This window comes from Ascidiella aspersa, chromosome 8 (genome assembly GCF_963924565.1).
Source record: "Ascidiella aspersa chromosome 8, kaAscAspe10.2, whole genome shotgun sequence".
Taxonomy (NCBI): Eukaryota; Metazoa; Chordata; class Ascidiacea; order Phlebobranchia; family Ascidiidae; genus Ascidiella; species Ascidiella aspersa.
This window is the reverse complement of record NC_139454.1, coordinates 20,665,166-20,685,300: the sequence shown is the minus strand read 5'-3', so window position 1 is coordinate 20,685,300 and position 20,135 is coordinate 20,665,166. Positions and strand designations below refer to the sequence as shown.

Here is a 20,135-nt window from a genome sequence, read left to right as displayed (position 1 = left end):
ATTTAATAGCGACGCGTGACGAAGATATACTAATCATCATGCGTAAAACGCCCGTGAAAGAAAATTGAAGCGGTGACCGAAAGAAAGAAAAAAGAAGCAAAATAGTAGTCCTGTTCTCGATAAAACGTTGGGCGTAAAAAAGAAATGAAGTTACGAAAGAAATCGCCTAAAAACGCGGGGCAGTATACCACACAAAAAACTTTTTCGCGTGATGTTGGAAAAATGGCAGAATCACAGTTGCCGCTTTTAAACACACAAAAAGAGGCACCAGAGTGGCAGAAACATGCGCGCCCTAAGGCCCTTTGCAGCGCCTCCCTTCCCTGAAAGTGTAATGTGTAAAATCTGCGACACACCAGCCGACCATGAGACAGCAAAGTCGATGGAGTTTTAACCGTTAAGTACAGTATAAGTGTACATTTGAAAAGGCACAAGCCGCACAGTTTCTTCTTCAGGTTAAAGGCATTTCGCACTAAAATGTGTGATAGTCTTTATACCGTTGATAGTTTAACCATTGTAAAATCTCTGCACAAAGGGTATCTTTGGCTATTAAAATAGAACTAATATAAAGCTATTATTATTACAATCGAATGTCGAACATACGAAGCGTTGGGTTTATCTGCAGCGGCAACTATGTAATTTAAAAGGAACCATTTTCAATCCAAAAATCTCCCAATCAGCTGCCGAAGTCGGCAAACTCGTAAGGGTCATCTCTGGAAGTGGCCTTAGCCTTGAGCTGGGGCGGCCTGGTGGCCTTTTTGCGGGCCAGCAACTTGTTGATGGCGGACGTTTTGTCCCTGGCGCCGGTCGAGGCCGAGTTGGTCTTGCACATGTTTTGCTGGTGGGTGTTACTCACTGTAAACCTGGAACCGACACGAAACCACGAGGTGAAATATAAATAAGCGAAGAAGGTCCGCGGTTACGCGACTGAATTAAAAAACGGCTGTTACAGGACTGTTATTATAGATGAAAATCACCGTGTGGCTTGACGCCGGCCAAATTCTTTAAAATGCGCATCGCAGCCTATCTGGGTCGCGCACAGCGGTCAGGATTTTCAACGGATTCGTCCAATTCCGTACAACAGTATTTAATCAATGTTGTATTGAATTTCGGTCAATGACTAAAGTTCATTTAAGTCAGGGCTTCCCAAACTGGCTGTCGCGCCCCCCGAGTTTAAGGGGTTGCGAGCAAGTCCGTATAAGTTTTATACAAAGTGTTCGATAAAATGGCATTTTTTCGTTTGATCGCTAATGGAAAACTTTACGCAAAACTAAACTCTTAAAAAGACATTCCTTCATGAAATGCAGAAGAAAGCAGACAGAAAAATGTTATGTTTAAAAATAAATGTTTAACCTGGAGGGTTGCGAAAAATTGTAATACATTTAAAGGGGTCGCATACTGAAATGTTTAGATGACTGGACTTAAACACAAATTATTCAGTCAGATGACTTGAATTGCCTTGGACAAACGTAATTTAGGCAAATAGCTTGACTTTAAGTGACATAAACACAAATCTTACGACGCTTGTCGTGAATTAAACAACGCAAGTCTCACTTGTAAGGCGCAACAGGAGGCAGGCCGTCTTCGATCTTCTTCGAGTTGCTCTTCCCTGAGATTTTCCGTGGCGCTGTTTGGTCGTTGGGCGGCTTGCGTTTAGGTTTGGCTGGCGCGGGCGAAACGGTTGACTTGCTGGCGTCTGTAAGTAAAAAGTGATGTCAGCGACCGATACAAACTGCTGTTGGCGGGCATTTTCGTAATTGGGTGATTAATTAACGCACGCTTAAAAATCCCGTTCACGTTAATACTGTTTACTTGCCACTTAAACATACGGGGTCCACGTCTAAGTTCACTTACAGTTATTGAAATCAATGCTTTGCCATCGACTTAAGCGAACTTAACTGACTCGAAAGGCAAACATTACTCGGCACATTCTTAAAAAAAATTGCATCGCTAAAGCTTTCGTAGCAAACACAGTCATATGTGGTTGATATCTTGCAAAGTAAGGGTCACTTATTAAGCTAAAACGGCAATACAAACTAAATTTCGGAACTAGGTTTTTACCTATGGCTGGGGCGGGCGATTCCTTCTTTGGGCGCGCAGCAGTAATTTGCACAGAGGAGGGCTTATCAACTTCGCTGCCAGCAACAGAATCGGCTTGGACTTGTTGATTGTCTTGCGTCGGAACCTGAATGGAACTGCTGGGTAGGGAAGTGGTTGGCGGCAATTTCGACAAATCGTGGCTGACTATTTTGCCTTGCGTCAACAAGGAACCGGCCAGTGATGCGCCTTCGAGTTGTTGAATCTGCTCCGAGCCCGACTTAAGGTCAGAGGTCACCGAGGTCTCGTGCTCCTTGACCTTTCGCTTCTTCCAGTGACGTGGCATCGCCGAACTGCCAGGCGGCGGTGACGTCACGGGCGGTGACGAAGGGTCGGCGCTAGTGACGTCACTCAGAGTACGTATTCTACCTGGCGGCGGGGAAACAGTTGTGGGGGGGATGGCTACTGCGGCGCTGTGTGACGTAGTAACAGCGGGTTGGTGTTGGTTGTCGTCCGGAGGGGGCGTGTCGAAGGTGTGTAGCACCGCGATGGGTTTCTTGCGAGGACGACCGCGTTTTCGCTTTGGAGGAACCGTCTCGCTGTTGACCGGAGGCGGCGACGGTAAGACGGGTTCGGGCGCGTTTCGCGTCTCAGGAACGTCGGGTCGTATATTTTCCTCTTTCCCGCTCGACAAAAGGCCCAAGCGTCGCAGCGCTGCTTGGCCCCTGTTCGGTTTCGCCTCCAGGTCCTCGGCAGGCGTGCTTTCCTCCGACGGCTCCTGTGATGAAGCCGGGTCCTGTTCGCCGTCCAGGATAGTGTAAACGCAAGGCATGAGGCCGCTCCTTAACGCGCGGTCGCTTTTTTGGAAGCTCAGCTTGAGTTTGAGCGGCGACACGAACGGCGCAGACGCTTTTCCAACGTCATCGGGCTCTGAGTTAGACGACGTGGAATCGTTTGTGGCGAAGCTGGGACTCATCATCAGGCGCTTGCGGTCGATTTTTAGCAGCAGGCCGGGCGACTTGTTTACGGGCGTAGTTGGCTGCTGCGCGGGCGACATTGCACTCACGTTGGCCGAAGTGCTGCTGGTGTCAAGGTTGTCGTTGCCACTCTGTGATAGCTCCACCAAGCGCGAGGGCACCGCGTTGTCGACGCTAAACTCCGGCGTTGTGGGGTCGTTGTTGTCGCGCTTTGTTGAAACGTGTTCGTTGGGCGTTGATTCGATGAAAGGCGGATCGAGCGTAGAGCAATATTCGACGCAGTACTCGTCGGAAGTGGCGCTGTGGGACTCGCTCGAGCTGGCCGAGCTCCTCCGTCGGCGTTTCTTCTTCTTCTTGTGCTTCTTGCGCTTCTTTTTCTTTTTTTTCTTCTTCTTGGAGGACTGTGATGCGTCGTCGTCGGCGCTGTCGTCTTTCTGCGTAACATCAAGCGGCGCCGCAACGTCCGCGGGAAAAACGACTTTGCTTTCCGGCGAAACCGTTGAGTCGGGAAGCGGCGGTGGGGACGCGACCTCCGCTATTGAAGGTACCATTTGGGTCATGGCGAACTGGGGCCGCTGTAAAGGGGCTGCAAACTGCTGGGCGTATATCGACTCCTGCTTAGGGGTGAGTGTCCAACCGGGGCGCGAGTATACGCTCGAGTAGTAGAAGTTGGGGTGGGGCGGCTGCATGAACGGGTAAGTGGGGTAGATACCGGGGTAATAGGGATTTTCCAAGTCCACCTTCGGGCCGTGATCGTAGGCGGGCATGGGGTCGAATGGGGCAGGGGCTCGTTGTTCGGAGCTGGCTGTGGGGTGAGCGGGGGTAAGGTCGGGGATTTCGGAGCCGCCGACGACCTGGGGTCGCTCACCCTCCAGTCTCGAGTTATCGGAGGCATCGTCGGCGGCTTCGGCGTTTTTTGGCAACGCTTCTTCTTCTGTTATTGCGGTCGTCTTTTCAGGTTGTTCGTCGTTGGCGGCTTTGGGATCAAGCGGCGGAGACTTTCGCTCGTCTAGCACGTCCTTGTAGCCACGGAAGCGCACCTCTCCCGTCTCTGGACGGTTGTGCAGCGGGCGAAGGCGCCTGCGTTTGGCCAGCGAGCTCTTCTCCTGATCCCTTAGCGAGCCGTCGCTCGAGTCGGCCGTGTCCGAGAATTCGAGCGACGAGCGCTTCTGCTGCAGCAAGTGAAGCGTCCTCTTGCCAAGCGGGTGCGCATGCTTGTAGCGCTTGGAAAGCGTCTCTTCGGCGTCGGACTCGTCCATATCGCCTTTATAGCCGCCGTCCTCTTCGTCAACTTTCTCGCCGCCTTTTTTCGCCGGCTTTTTCGCCAACTTTCGACGCGTTTTGGTCGACAGGTTTTCGGCGTCGGACTTGGCTTCACGGTCGCGGGACAAGCGTTGCGGTTGACTACGGAGCTCTTGCCTCTGCGACGAATCCCGGTCCTCGTCCTGCAGAGCGTTTTCGCTGTCACATGAGCGCGCAAGAGCTCCGGGCACGTTTTTTGCCTGGACCGCCGCTTCTCTCCGGGGCTGCTTCCGCAGACTGCGGTAGCTCTTTCGCAGCTGTTCCAGCCTGGACTGCGGTGGAGATTGTTGCTGTTGATGTTGTTCGGACGAACTCAGACGCTGAATCTTTTTGGGCGAGGCAGGTGCGGGTGGAGGGGTTGTGTCTTTGCCGTTGTCAAGTTCTGCGTAAAAGTTCGGGATTAAGGATAAGTAATTTATACTACAACGCCAGTTTTGATTTTTCTCAATGATTGTGCTTACGAAATATACAAGTTTCGCTCTAATCGGTACTTTTAGTTTCTGTAATCGCACGAACGTAACACAAAAAGAACGTACCACAACTATTTATAAACTTGCCATATTCTGCAAAAAATAAGATTCCTTAGTCACCACAAAAGACATTGCCATAGAGTAGTTTCATGCAATAAAATATCTTAACCAAAAGAGAGTAACTTTTGCATTCTCTAGTAGTCTAACAGGTTTATATTAATCTCCAATTCAGACAAAAATCCGTCACTGAGATAAAAATCACTAACAATTTGTTTAGTTCAGGTATTAAGTTAAACCTACTTAGAGTACACGATCTAAAGCAGGGTGGGCAATTATTTTTTTGATAGGGGGAAAACACATGAAAAATAGAAAATGTATTGTAGGACCGGATTTAAAATAGAAATCTAAAATATACTTTTATAAAGTGATTCCTTTTAAAAGAAAGCTATGAATATCCTTGTTTTGGTAAGCCTTTAGTAGTAGGAATAAGGTGAGTAATGAGTATGCCTTACAAGAGTGATTTATTCAATAAAATTTTCTAAACTTAATAAATAAACGTAAAGGCCTATTTTTACTTATAAACGTTTCATAGAAAATTACCCGAGCTTCGTCTTTAAATTGCTTCGTGGGTCGTAGTTTGCCCAGGTCTGATCTAAACTAGCTTGATTATGTGACGCGATAAACGTAGCTTAATTTATGCAGTGTAGTATAAGAAAACCAATACATACCGGTTTTTGTCTTTCCATTTCTGAGTGCCGGATTGATCGGTTTCAGTTCCTTGTTGGACCTAGTCCTTATCTCAGGTTCGTCAGCCTTGTCCGAATCCCACTTTATGACGAGGTGATTTTCCGGTTCTTTGGCCGGCTTTCGCGGCGAGCTCTTAGTAACCGTATATTCGTCGGTATCGGCTATCAGGGTTTGCCGGCTGGCCGGTTCCGCTTTGGGGGCGGCCAGGGTGTCGTCGGCCCCCTTGGAACCCTGCCGAGTGGACCTGAGCCGGGGCGTCCTGTTGGTGTCCGATTCTGTGTTCGGACTTTCGTCGGCAGCTCTGGTTTTCACGTTGAAGGCAGAAGGCGATATTCCGGCGCCTTTGGTTCGCCACGACGGCCAGATTTTGGTTCGCTTCGTCAGCAGCGAGTCCTTGGCCTCGTTTTCGCGTTCCGAGCCCGAGTTTGACCGCATGCTGCGTTTTCGTCTAGCGCCTGCGATTGTGTTTTTCGAAATCTTGCCGTCCACCTGATGAGGCGGCGGTGGTGGTGAGGGGGTGGATGGCAGGGGAAGCGCTTCTGTTTTCGGAGGAGGTTGTGTTCGCTTGATACTGAGCGCTTCATGACGCTGACAAGCCGACAAGAACGCCTTCCGGTGAAGTCCGTTCTTATGCCGTGAAACTTGATTGGGGTTGAGCACTTTGCTTTCGGCGGGCCTTTTTTCGTCAACAGCAGCTGCGATAGGCGAAGGAACAGTGATAGGGTCGGGTTTGGATTTTGTCGGTTTCTCGCCGTCGTCCAGCTTGGCGTTCTTGCGCTGTTTCTTGGCGGCGGCGTCCTCTGCCGGAATCCACTCAGGGCTTTTGGCCAGGACCAGTGACTCGCGCCTGGCAAGCGCGCAAACCTCGGGTTGACCGAACTTGCCCATGTTGGCGCTCAGCTTGTGCGTCTTAAAGCTCGAATCGTTGCACATGCGACGCTCAAGCAGCTTCATCTGGAAGATATATTGTTTTATAGAGATCGACCGATATCACTCTTTTTTGACCTATACCGATTTTTACAATTTTGTCAACCGATACCCGATACCCGATTTTTTACAATTTTGTCAACCGATACCCGATATTTTACAATTTTGTCAACCGTTACCCGATACCCGATTTTTTTTGGCATGCCTTGGAAATCTTTAAAACTTGAATTAATTGAATATAAAATCCAAATAACGTTTTAGTTTCTTTATTAATTTATTAAAGCATTATTTTGCATGATACCTTGGTTGGATGCTAAAATCCAATTTTTTTTTATCAAAAAATGGGAAGTTGTTCGTTGTAGAAGAAAAATTGTATCATGTTTTCGTACTAAAATATCGGCCTACATTTACCGATACCGCTGTATCGGTAAAAGCCAAATATCGGCCAATTTTATCGGTAAACTGATATATCGGTCTATCTCTAATTATTTATAAGAACGTTTTTTAAGTTTTCGAGTAGATTTAAGCGAGGGACAACAAAAATGAGGTTTACAAAACAGATTTTACTTAAAATTGGGCAAACCACTTCATGTATAAATATTTTTTATGAGCACCATCAATAACCCAAACAGTCTGGGTTGGTTCACCAAAGGGAACAAGAAAGCTTTTCTCCGAAGAGACCAAAAACAAAAAAGAAACTAAGGATGTCCGATAATAACAAAAATACCACGTGGTGGGATCAGTACTTTCGATACAAGATTGATATCAGTGCCAATCCGATATTATCGGACCTGGAGGCGATATTTTTTACCCCAAATATCGGGTGACAAAATGTGAAAGACAAGACACCATGAAATCGTGCCAACGCTGCACATCAAGAACTCAATACGTAACACTACATATAAAAGGGCCATGATGGAAAACAAATTAAGCTGATCATTATCCAATCGCGCCTGATAGGGTCTAAATCTAAATAAAGGGCAATAGCAATGCAACACCTGAAGGTATTTTAACTACTACTCACCTGCGTCAAGAACACGCTCTCCATGTTTTTGACCGACACTCGTTTGGTTTTCTCGCGGCGTCCGATCATGTAGCACAGGTTGCGAACACGCTCCAAGTCTTGCCTGTTTAACAAATGCAAGATGTATAAAGGTTTTAACGGAGCGTTGATAGGGCTTACCAGTCACAGCTTTTCTTTAGAGTTACATACTTTTTTTTTCCATTTGAAATGTCAAATTGAACATCACAAATGCGTTTAGAAGGTAAATGGTTCGCACATTGAAAAGTTTTGGATGCGCTTGTTTAAACCAGGTGGGTGCGACCTTCTAAACCAGTGGTTCTCAAAACCTTTTTAGCTTGCGGCACACTAAAAAAATCCTAAATAATCCGCGTCACACTTCTTACACAACAAAAATAGAGTGTAACTTTACACTCGACGCGAAAGTTTTAAATAGTAGAAATTTTGTAATGGATGGCGCGAATTCAGACTCGCCGAATCTGTCGATTTATGTGATGACGACCTCCGGTCATCGGTATGACCATCGGTAAATTCATTGGTAGATTCGGCGAGTCTGCGATGGCTTTACGGTGTACTATTGATACGGAAGCCGTAATCGTTTGTCAAAAAACAGCTTCCGAGGGGCTAGATCACAGTTGTTATTAAAACACATATATGCGTGTGTGTGTGTCTTTCATTGAATGGTACAATACTGTTGATCCCCTTCATTGTGAAGTTGCTTGTACTAACAAAATGTAGCAAGCATTGGCGTATGGTTGTTTATCGACTCGTTCCTCTCTGAGACTGTGTAGCTCAGTGGGTAGAGCGACTCCCGGTATGACCGGAGGTCACTGCAGGCTAGTTGTTTTTCTGCTCTGCTTGCGTCAGATAGATCGACAGATTCGGCGAGTCTGCGATGGCTTTTCGGTGTAATGTCCTATTTAACTATCGCTTAGCTGTGTTTTAGGTATTATTTGTCAAATTTATTAGTTTGCCGCAAGCCAGAAAAGTTTGAAGTCGCCGCTTAAAATGGTTAGCGAATGCGATAGTTGTTACGGAAATATCTTGTTAAGGGTGCCGCAATCTATGTAATATTTCTGAAGGGTGCCGCAAGCCATACAAGGTTGCGAACCACTGGGTTAGCGAATGCGATAGTTTCAATGTAGTACCTCAGATGGGTGAACATGCGAAGTCGCCGTTGCAAGTTGGTTTCGGCGGCTTCAGCGAGCGCCGTGTCCTCCTCGTGTTTTGGCGTGATGAGCGGACGGTCGAAGTTGGCTCGACGCTTTAGTTTCCAGTAGGGCATGATCTCCTGGACCGTTTGCACGGCAATGCTCAGCGCATTTGCCACCGCCTGAAAAAGGTTGGAAATTCTTGTACTGAGATGTTGGAATACCGGAAATGGGTTAGTTGTTATTGTTTTTACAATTTTTATTAATTTGCTAGCTAGCTCGGCGAGTTTTTTTCCAGATTTAAAGACTAAACTTGAAAAAGTTATAGTTTGTTTAGAAACAATACGCAAACCGGCCTTTATTTTCTAAATAACAAAGACGGCGATTTAAAACGAAAACATTTATGTATGTAAATCGCATATATTGGATCAGCGGAGTCGATACTCGATGTCAAGTGATCTCTTTTGATACTAGGGCGGTGTCGGTGCCGATCCGATACCCAAGTCCAAATCAATATGGGAATTTCAGCCATGATTTGCTCAAACGCAACGATTTCTACTAAAAGTCGAATCTATCAAAAACAGTGGGTTAACAACTGTTAACAACTCAACTTCCTAACGCAAAGGCAATTTTTGGCCTAAAAACAATGGACGTTTCAGTTTTACCTGGTTTGCTTGTTTGAGCATGGTGATGACGTCATTTAGTATCGGATCAGATCGCGCTACTTTATGTTTGAAATATCTGGTACCGGTTTAGGAATAATATGTCAAGGATCGGACATCGCTACTTCTGTCAGGCGCAAAGTCCCAAAAGTGAACAAAAAAACGGGGTCTTTCAATTTGGTAAGTAAAAAATGCAAAAAATACAAAATAGAAAGGTACCGTCTACTAATTATACTTTACGCATAATATTTGGGTTACGGTTAGCGTTTGGTTGGGCCAAGCATTATATTATAACCCGCACTCTAACGCGAATGATCTGCGTTGCGGGATTTTGCGGACCGTACTATTTTATTTAGTATTTTTTTTGCGTTATTTTCCACGTATCTAAACGAGACTTACTTCGTCCTTGACTAGGAATGAGAATTCTTCCTCCAGCTCCATTATCCTTTTCTGACGAAGATTGCGGCGAACCTCTTCGTCTTTTTCGCGACTTCCGACGCTTTCCTTCCGATTCTTGCTGTGTTTCTTGCAATACGAGCTGATAATCACAAAAAACAATGTTAAAATCAAAATGTTATGATAGGTAATCAGACGTGGAGAACTAGATTTATTTTGGCTTTTTTCAATTATATTAGAATTATAGCACTTCAGGCTTTTAGACTGTAAAAATTACATACAAGTCGTTCCAACCCAAGAGTTTTAAATTAAAATCTTTGCATTGACTGAGAAACTAAAAATACCGTTGGACAAAGTAGAATTTTGGGTAAACTCGAATTAGATTAGAACTGGAATTAGAGCACACGGGCAATTTACAAATTAGATCAGAATTACCCGAATTTTGCTCTAATTCATTGAATCAGAAAAGTAGGATTATTTAGTTGTCCAAGTCTGGATGGTTGACTATAAAAACTTGTTGCCACAAGCCTCAGGCACTAAAATAATTAGGAACCAAATCCCAATAAGACTACAAAATCACTTTAACATTTAAGTATGCCTATTATTTAAAAATGGTTAAAGATGTTTTATAATTTTAAGAATTTAATACAACCTCCTGATACATGCTGATACATGAGTAGTAATAAAACCTTAAAAAAAATAAACAAACCAATACTTTAGTACTGTAACGTGGCATTAAGCGTCATTATCAACAAAATTGCTCAAAAATGTTTGAATAATGCTACTTCCTTTAACGACCCTACAAGTCCACGCAATAAATAGTGAGAAAAAGGGCAGCAATGTAATTCGTTGGCCTAAGCACACACTCCTAGAACAATCAGGCGCTCAACTTAAATGACATTCACTTCCTTTTATTTCGGTCTTTACATGGCCTATGAGTGTAAAACGCAATGAGAAAAAATACAGACTTTTGTGCTAACTTAGTCTAAATATAAACTGCTTAAGATATTTTTTTTTCATTCGCTGAATATTTTCTATGTTGAACGATCAAAGCTGTGTTATTTTCCGCAAACATAAAAAAATACAATATATTCTGGAGAGAGCGCTATTTAGAAGTGGTCATACCTTAATTCAGGAATGACCACAACTTAAGCCAACTGGTTCTTAACAGGGTTGCCGTGGTGCTCTGGTGTGCCATTTCCAATGCTTAGTGTCATTTCCAATGCTTAAGGGTGCCGATAGGTGTTTGAGATTATTTAGGAATCAGATTTTTGCCCAATTGGAAGCTTTGATACAACTATTTGTGTACGATTAGAGACCATTATATAATATGACATTTTTCTATACACGTGACAATAATAACGAAAAAAAACGAAAATTCCAGTCGGGTGCCGAAAATCTATTTATTATTTTTGTAAGCCATAAAAGGTTGAGAATCACCGACTTCAGCAGTGAAGACCTGGCCTAATTTTTTTTTTCAGCAAATCATACCGAAAAATGACAGCATCTTCAGTAGTGTCGTCGGTGCAGTCGGCAATCATGTCGAGTTTCTCTTCGACAGCACAGGTGACATGGTACGCTGTTACGCAATGCTTCACACTGCATTGAATGCAAGCCCCAACTCGCTCCTTGCAAATGCTGCACAACAGAGCCCATCGAGAAGCCGGTACATGTGAAACCTGGGACAAAGAGTTGTTGGTTTGGAGAATACTGTATGTATTGTTTCATTCTAAACCTTTTTTCATACAGGGCCAGAGAACTGTGAGGTCTGACCACTCTGGGCCGGATAACTGTTGGGATGTACAATCACGGGCCGGATAACTGTAAGGTTGACCATCGCAGGCCGGATAAGTTAGGTATCACAATTGCAGCCCAGATATACACTTTATTGCTAACTTGATCCGAAAAAGAAGGAAATGGAAAAACCTAGGCAATAAAAACTGTAGTGAGGCTTTAAAAATTGTGGTACAGTTTAAAATTCCATCAAAATTTGGTTTTGAATTACATCAGACAAAATTTCAACTTTACTTTATCTTCATTAAGAAAATATGCCAGAAATTTGCCAACAACTAAAGGTACAATAACAAAATTGGACAAATCATAGAGTGGCAAGGTTTTGATATAAATACCATTTAACAAATATTGTAATGTTATTACAGGAGTACTTGTCTTTATTTTTAGTTAGAACTACGGATGTCTGATACTAGACTTATATTCCTACAATACCCAATAATATATATATATATAGACATTATAATAAAAAGTCTGATACCAAATGACATCATTCCTACACTCAAACAAGCAAAATAGATTAAAATTAAAGTGTTGCATATAATTTTTTTACAGGTTATTAGGCCAATGTTTTTTAAGCATTCAGAAGTTTGGCTATATCTTCAGAATTAAATAATAAATAACCTTTTAAAGTAAAAATCGCTGCACTTGATTGCAGATTCTATACCAGCGTTTCCCAAACTTTTCTAAAAAAAATGCCTCGTGAACCCTTTGCGATTATATTGATATTTCGCGGCCCTACAAAAATCAAGGGTCAGTTGAGCCATGTTTCTTGTAGTACACTAGTGCAGTCACAATTTTCTAACTAATGCGAACGATTCGCTGATAGCATATAGTACAGCATAATAGATGCTTTATGATGTCACAAGAGACAATAAAACACACTTTATTATCGAATAATAAAGCATAAACGAAGACTAAGATTGGTGAAAGACAATGTTTAAAACATAGACTAATACTAATGTTTAAAAACATTCGCTGAAGACTAATGTTGAAAAACTTAAAGACTAATTCAATTCTCATTGCGGACCCTCTGAACAGCTGCACGGACCCCAATTGGTCCGCGAACCCCAGTTTGGGAACCGCTGATCTATACTAATTTGGTATCCGATCGGTACCAATAGCCGCATAGTAGCAGAAGAGTGCAGATACTGGAGATAGACCGATATATCGGTTTACCGATAATATCGGCCGATATTTGGCTTATATCGGTATCGGTAAATGTGGGCCGATACTTTTGCCAATATTTTAGTACCAAAATATGATATCGTTTTTCCTGTACAACAAACAACTTATAAATTTATTTATGAAAAAAAATTTGGTTTTAGCATCATGCCAAATTGAAATGCAAAATAATAGTTTAATAATTAATAAAGGTGTATAAACTAAAACATTATTAGGATTTAATTTTCAATTTATTCAAGTTTTGAACATTTCCCAGGTATATAAAAAAATCGGTATCGGTATCGAATATCGGTTGAAAAATTGTAAAAAATCGGGTATCGGTATCGGTCCAAAAAATGGATATCGGTTGATCTCTAGCAGATACTATGACTTGGAATCTGGTATGGGCTCGGTTCCAATATTAAGACAACCCTAGTTAGAATTAATATTCATGCAGTTACTTCATAACTCTTATAAATCAAGGCACAAACTTTAGGGTTAAACAGTTCTAAAAACGTACCTTAGTAATTGGCTCCATCCTTTGTGGGTCGGCAATGGAGATTTCAGGAATCCATAAGGCACAGCTGACATGGGCCCACTTGTTCCCCGACCGGGTGCTTTTCAACGCACCCCCTTTGCGATCGCAGAGGATGCAAACAGCGGAACCACGGATTCCAAGCGAACAGGGTCGGCACAACCAGTTGCCCTCCGGAACCTGTACAGTGTACAGCAATAGCAGTTGACTAACAATAGGAATACTATTGCAAAAGGAAGCTACAACAAAAAGTAGGTTCAGTTAGACCAGATCAGCTTTAAACAAGTTTAATTTTGTCAAAATTGCTTTATGGAGTCTAACACCTTTATTATTTACTCTTCTTTTATAAATTAGGTATTTTGCTGTCTTCTGACATGTCAAATATTGCAAAGCATTTTGATTTTATCGATTTTTTTGATGTTCCAAATAAAATCCTATCATCTATCTACACTATTTTATAATTTTTATCGCAGGATTGATGAGGAACCGTGTCCTATCAATTTTACGACCCTTAAGACAAAATTAAAGGTATACCTTGAGAATTCCATAACACGCTTGATGAACGCAGAGATTACAACCGTCACAGAACACCATCTCGTTTCCTTCTTCGCAGTCCGGCTAAAATATGCAGCAAATATAATGGAGTAATTTTAAACACATGGTCATGGTTTTAAGTAATCCTAAAAACAGAAACAGTGTTTTAATTTCTGGTTAAAAAATCGGTAAAATCAAGGATGTAAAAATTGATTGTGATCACCTGACGCATGCCGCTACTTTATAAGTATTATACAAACTTAAATTGTGATAATGCCTGTAGTAAAACGGTTTTGCAAACTTTAACACCAACATACAATTGCAAATACAGATAAAGGTTTACACCAAACTTACCATTCTGCAAACATCGCACACCACATCTTCATCATATTCAATTCCCAGACCTTCTTTAGTTTGTATTGCGACTTGCATATTGTCATGACACTAGACAAAAGATTTATATAAACAGTTAAAAAATAACAACTACGTCTTCCACTGTGGATAAAGAACAAGTTAGTACTACTGCTTCTTCCAAAATAATAACACAGTAATAACAAAATTGAGACAAAAGCATTATCAAGGATAAGTTACATAACTTCTACACCAGGATAAGGCTTATTTCAATGGATAGATTTGGTTATATTGGAACTCTTCTAAAGAACAACAAATATGATAGAAAGTTCATAACAAAATTAGTTGATGTGTTTTGAAATTTCAGCGTGCAACGAAAGACAGTAAGGTTCATCCGCCAGACACTAATCATGCCCAGGATACTTATGCAGGCATGGCTTTTGCAAGGTGAATAGATAAAATACGGTAGAACTTTAACATAAACAATATCATTATATATTTCTATCTGGAATATCTCACCTGCGTTTCCAACTCTTCCATTATCTGTTCCATAGAAAATTCATCCAACGCTGGCAAACCTGCAAAACACACTACTTGTTGTCTGTACAATGGCTTCTGACTTAAATAATAATCCCAATCAACAAATTATCAATTTACACAATTTTACATATATCAGGGTGAATATATATGTCGTTGCTAACAGGCACAGTAAACTACAGTATGGCAGAAAGCTGGCGACTTGGCGACTATGTCGGCCGAAGAATCAGACAGAAAACCGAAGAAATTGGCCCAAAAAAAAAAATGTTAATTTTAATTTTTTTTTTTGAAAGATCGACTTTCCAAACAAACGTGTGCTTGTTCTACACATATTCAATCAATATTTTTTTAAATGCTGAATATGTAGGAACATTTTGCACTAAAATTGGCAGAAAATACTTTTTTGGGGCCATTCTGAAAAAAGTACAAAGCATGTTGTTTAGCAGGGAAAAGCCAGTGTTTGGCATATAGATTGTTTATTAGTTTAAAAGCACTAAATTTTGATAGAGCTGTTGTGTATTTGCAGTTTTACTTGATTTGGCAAACTATAGTTCTTTATTAAGTTAAAAAAGCAATCATGATAGTTGCCATTCCAGTTAAATAGACTGGTATGACATTCCATTTTTCGCGCGTTCAGCCTCGTTTGGCTATGATTGTGTCTCTGAAGCAGATCTACAGCTAACAGATATTATGCATACTATGGCATGTTCCACTTTCGACTATAATTTCGGCAAACAATTTCTATTAACTTGGATTATAACACACCGTTATGTTTTTATGAAAAATTTCTCCCAGTTCAAAAAAAAAATTCTCGCTTTTTTAGTCTGAAAAACAGACATGTGCACCCCCAGTCCCCCAGGCTGTAATTCAGCATACCCCATATGTATTTCTTTGTGTCATAAACAATTTTGCGCCTTTGTTTGATGATTCATTTACTTCTTAATAATCTTGTTTATCGCCTAAACATGGCAACGTTGATTCAATCTTTTGACGAACACATCATTTAAGTTTTGGGGCACGACCAAAAAAACAAAGAATTTACGCCAAAAATGCTTGTCACCAGAAGGCTGGCAAGATTCTGCGAGCCTGGTATACTAAAAACAGGATCTTCTGGTATATATTTGCCAGAAGAACTTATTATTAGTATATGTCAGGGTGAAGAAGCAACGACCAACAGATCACAAAGTGGCCCACCACAAATTTTTCCCACTTCGGTCTTTAGCAATTGCAAATTATAATCAAAATTTTGTGTATTGAATAAATGTTTTAACAAATCTTTGTTATTAGTGGGGCGATTAGTTTTCGACTTTGTCAAAATTTACACGTTAGGTCAACATTATTTCAAGTAAAATCATTTACAAAATGCACAAAGATTGTTACAAATTAACACAAACTGTAGTGAGCTATTTGAAATTGTCGTTTAGTTTGAAATTTTACCAAAATTTAGCTTTGAAATACAACTAACAACATATTAATTGTATTTATCTCCATTCAAGTAATATACAGCATATGTGGGCCGGCAGAATTAACCACCACACAGGCCTGGCTTATAGCTTCACGTTCAGCTCAAACTTCGTTTTTTCTTCAGATACTAAAAAAAATTAGGTTACAAACTTTCGCATTTTTAAGAATAAAGGTCTTGTTTGTGACCAGCGCAATAACATAGGTTTGCCATCCCTGATATATATTCTACTTAAAAACAGTTTAAATAAAGTGCATTTTCTTCTCATGGAGTATATAGTACAAACTTAAGCAATACAGTTCTAAAAAAGATTTCACACTACCCTTAGAAAACTGATTTTGACAAAAAATGTAAAACCAACCAACTTACCCATCATCTTTCTTTCTTCGTTAACCTCATTCAGCCAGGCAACATCCATTTCATCTAAGTCGTAGCGGCAAGCAGAATCTGCCAGAACGTTTAAATCCACCATGTCCTTGTCGCCAGGCTCAGGACTTGACTTCAACATTTTTCTAGGCCTTAAACAATTTTTAGTGTGAGACGCTATAGCAACAGTTAAACAACCCAAAATGTAACTTGATTGACATTCATGTTATGCTAAACAGTAAAAAGTACACTATGCTCTCTTCATAAACCTTCAACGCCTATATTGATCTGGGCTATATTTCGTGTTTGCATATATTTTGGGGCATCTATCGGCAATCAGCAAGTGTGTTCCAATATTTGTAAAGCAGTTATTGTTTTAACCTTTCACTTTTATAGTTCGTAAAATATCCATAGTTAAATAGCGACTGAAGATTTAGATAAAAAAAAGCTTTATCGTCATCAATCTTCAGAGACCCATGTGAGATAAGGTTTTGAAGAGCAAATTATTTGGTCAGAAATGCCTTTAAAACTATCACAAATAAACTCTTGAATGCCAATCAAAAAAATCCCCGGGGTTTGCGTTAAAAAAATGAAAAACCCTGGATAGCAAGAAAACATACAATAAATAAACAGTTCGCTCAGTACTCTGTAGTATGTGAATCGACTAAATTTAGTGCAAAGAATGTGATAGTGAGAACTCTGGTGGAGGAAACAATTTAAGGTCAAACTTAATTTGAAGGTGAAATGGTCGTTTGCAGTTTACTGCATGCCCTACCATCACCCGACCACACCGCACATTATAAAACAGGCACCTAATCCAAAAAACAGCATGATTCTTCTACCTTAAGGTCAGTATGGCTACTAAATCATATCACCTGCCTGTCGTTTTGAATTTTGTTTGTAGTGAACATTTGGCAGTGTTGCTCCTAAATTTAGTTTCTTTTATGGGAGCAAAATAAAATAAAGCCTTGGTATTTTTGCCTAATTTGCCAGTTTGACATATTAAATTTTGGGATGGATGATATTAAGTACACAACATGAAGATTTGTTTTATAAATCAGACAGGGTAACTTTAGACCCTGATTGGCAATATTGGTTGTAGGTCTCCTGGACATTAAGGTTTAACATAAAAAAACAATATATATATATTTGAAATATTTTATTATCACTTTCACTAACTGTACAGGTAGCTACTTACATTCTAAATCCTCCTTGGATATCCTTTGGAAGAGTTCTTACGCTGGTTACAGGAAGGCTTTTCTGATTAACCGGAACCTGGAATAGAAGTTGCATGATAATGGATTTTTAAATGTGAAAATTCATCCAACTGCAATATGATAACATATATAACTGGATATATATTTTTATTATTACAAAAATGAGCACCTGAACTCCTTTTTCCCATTCTATCCGCCAAGAATCTTGCATAACCCAATACTCCTCGCTCAAAAGCTGTGAGGTATCAGGGATCTTCATTGCACTTATCAAATCCTTGCGAAACACCTAAATTGATTGAATAATTAACAAAGAAGTAAAGAGTGCAAGAATAAGCTACTTCCGTTCATCCATTGTCGCAGCACAGGCCTGGTAGCGTTTTTTTTAATTCAGCTATTTTTGGCTAAACCTTTATGGTTGCATCTAGTCTCACAAATGCATGCAGCTGCAAAAAAGTTTTATTTTCTATAAACCTGATAAACAAAGTATTTCTCGACTTTTGTGTTGTTGGATTTTCATTATATATATATATATATATATATATACAGTTGAATACCGTCAACATGGATTTTCAGCTGCTAAAGCATGGGTCAACAACAAATGAAATGCATTACATGGGCCCTCAGTACATTCCATAATTTGTGGCAGCCAAAGATTTACGCTTAAATTGTTTTCTGCTAAAAAGCTACAGTCAATTTAGACAATTTATATATATGTCCAAAACGTCTTTTTTGGAAAATTCACTAGGTCGGCGATATTTCTTGCCAAACAATGCCAAAGGCATGGTTTTGGGCAAGAATTCTATTCCAAAGATTTTTTCAGACCAATATAATATGGATAATAATTTTTTTATTTAACTAGCCTATATACAATAACGTTAAACTATGATTTGCATTTGTATATGCATTGTAAAATTAAGTGAATGGAACATATCATTCAAATTACACTCACACCTATTTTTATATTAACTTTGCATTATGCTGAACACAGTAACTGAAAAACTTGTTAAAATATCAGTCAGGCATCTAAATGAAAGCACCTGTCAAAAGCTGAAGTACAAAAACTTTTGTTTGATTTTAGAGAAGCTACCTAATAATTTCCTGGTAAAATATTGGTAAAAGTATCTGCTAAAATTTACTGATACCAATATATCAGTAGCATTGGAATAAACCTATATTTGAATCTATATGTGCTTTGAACATTGATGTTACACGAAATACAAATCATTAATTTTCCTTATCTTAGTGGCGAACGCTAAGAAAGTTTTCCAGAGTATGACAGCTACATTTCTATATATGATAAACATATTAAAAATATTATAAAAAGATCAAACATACCTCTGCTGGTTTGTGCCTAGCAATGATAGGGCGGTTAAGTTTTCTTTGTGAAGATGATAGTTTTTGCAGGTTAAGTCGGCTGCCTGATTTGGATGGAAGGAAAGGGTCTGAGTCGGGGCAGGTGGGTGAGGGTGACCCGTCAATGTCATTGAAATGGTCCTTGCTGTCCATCAGTTTTGATAAAAACGTTGAAGCATTGCGACTGTTGTTGTTGTCATCTCCAATAAGAGTTGAGTCTGTGAATTAATTTCAAAACTTGAAGAGCACAATACTAATAAACATTCACAAAAACAAATGTTGAACACATAATATAGAAAAGTATGTAAAGTATGGCAGCTCTCGACCTAAACTTGCGGATACACGGCTAAAAATTTGGGTGACAGCGTGAACCAAAGGTAAAAAGTTCACCCCGCTAGTGTAGAGATTAGGAAATTCGTGCATATTTGAAATTTTCGGTTCAGTTTGGGTTCGTTAAAAAAATGGGTGCACTTGCCATACTTAGCACAGCGTAATACAAATAGTAAAACTTTGCCACTGACCATTAAAATCGATTACATCATTTGGTTGAATTAATGGCGATCCGGAACAGCCTGAAGAGAATTGAAAGACATCGTTTTCACAACCAGTCATGCTCGGAAGACGAAGCTTGGACTGTCGACGTCCAGAAGCCATTGTCAAAGTGCTAGTCATATTCCATGTTACCTAGTCCGCAAATGAGTCGGCCAGTTGCAAAAGCGAAAAACGCTTCGTAAAACTTCACACTTGGATAAAAGTCGATTTGAAAATGAAAAATATGTCCCAGTATTGACTGTCACATAATCATTCACTTGTTCAATTTTGAAGCAATTAGCAATTTACACTTAATTGAAACCATTACCTAATCTTGTAAAACGTATATGTGTAAAATGGTTTAAACAGGGGCATCAACACAAGTATTCTAAAAAACAGTACTCAAAGTCATAATAGACTTCTTTAATAGGTTTTTAATAGTTATTGCACGCGTTTAGTTTTAAATAGGATTACAAAAAATAAAATAGTCATACAGCAATACAGCTTGTACGTTTGAAAATTATTTTTGTCATAAACTGTTTAAAGAAAATGATGATATTATACATTTTTGGGTAAACAAATGTTTAACTGTAGATTATGTATGTTT

At 40.3% G+C, this 20,135-nt stretch overlaps 1 protein-coding gene across 1 annotated transcript; it reads right to left on the bottom strand.

Moving 5' to 3' along the window:
- Nucleotides 1-84: 84 nt before the first annotated feature.
- LOC146136797 (uncharacterized) lies at nucleotides 85-19,795 on the bottom strand. Its single transcript, XM_083395000.1, has 17 exons — nucleotides 19,519-19,795; nucleotides 18,980-19,215; nucleotides 17,814-17,930; nucleotides 17,626-17,702; nucleotides 16,431-16,579; nucleotides 14,582-14,640; nucleotides 14,066-14,155; nucleotides 13,712-13,795; nucleotides 13,163-13,357; nucleotides 11,179-11,366; nucleotides 9,691-9,829; nucleotides 8,627-8,811; nucleotides 7,482-7,584; nucleotides 5,512-6,484; nucleotides 2,059-4,695; nucleotides 1,552-1,693; nucleotides 85-860 (listed from the first exon to the last, which is right to left on the bottom strand). Exons 1-17 carry the CDS (start codon nucleotides 19,667-19,669, stop codon nucleotides 674-676), a joined length of 5,712 nt encoding a protein of 1,903 aa, XP_083251126.1. The 5' UTR covers nucleotides 19,670-19,795; the 3' UTR covers nucleotides 85-673.
- Nucleotides 19,796-20,135: the final 340 nt, after the last annotated feature.

Excerpts from the sequence above, each read along its gene's own strand:
- LOC146136797 (XM_083395000.1), bottom strand. The coding sequence starts at position 19,669 with ATGACTAGCACTTTGACAATGGCTTCTGGACGTCGACAGTCCAAGCTT. Across the intron at positions 17,703-17,813 it reads AATGGGAAAAAGGAGTTCAG|GTTCCGGTTAATCAGAAAAG; the intron begins GTGCTCATTTTT and ends CTTCTATTCCAG. Across the intron at positions 9,830-11,178 it reads GAAGATGCTGTCATTTTTCG|CTCGTATTGCAAGAAACACA; the intron begins GTATGATTTGCT and ends TGTGATTATCAG.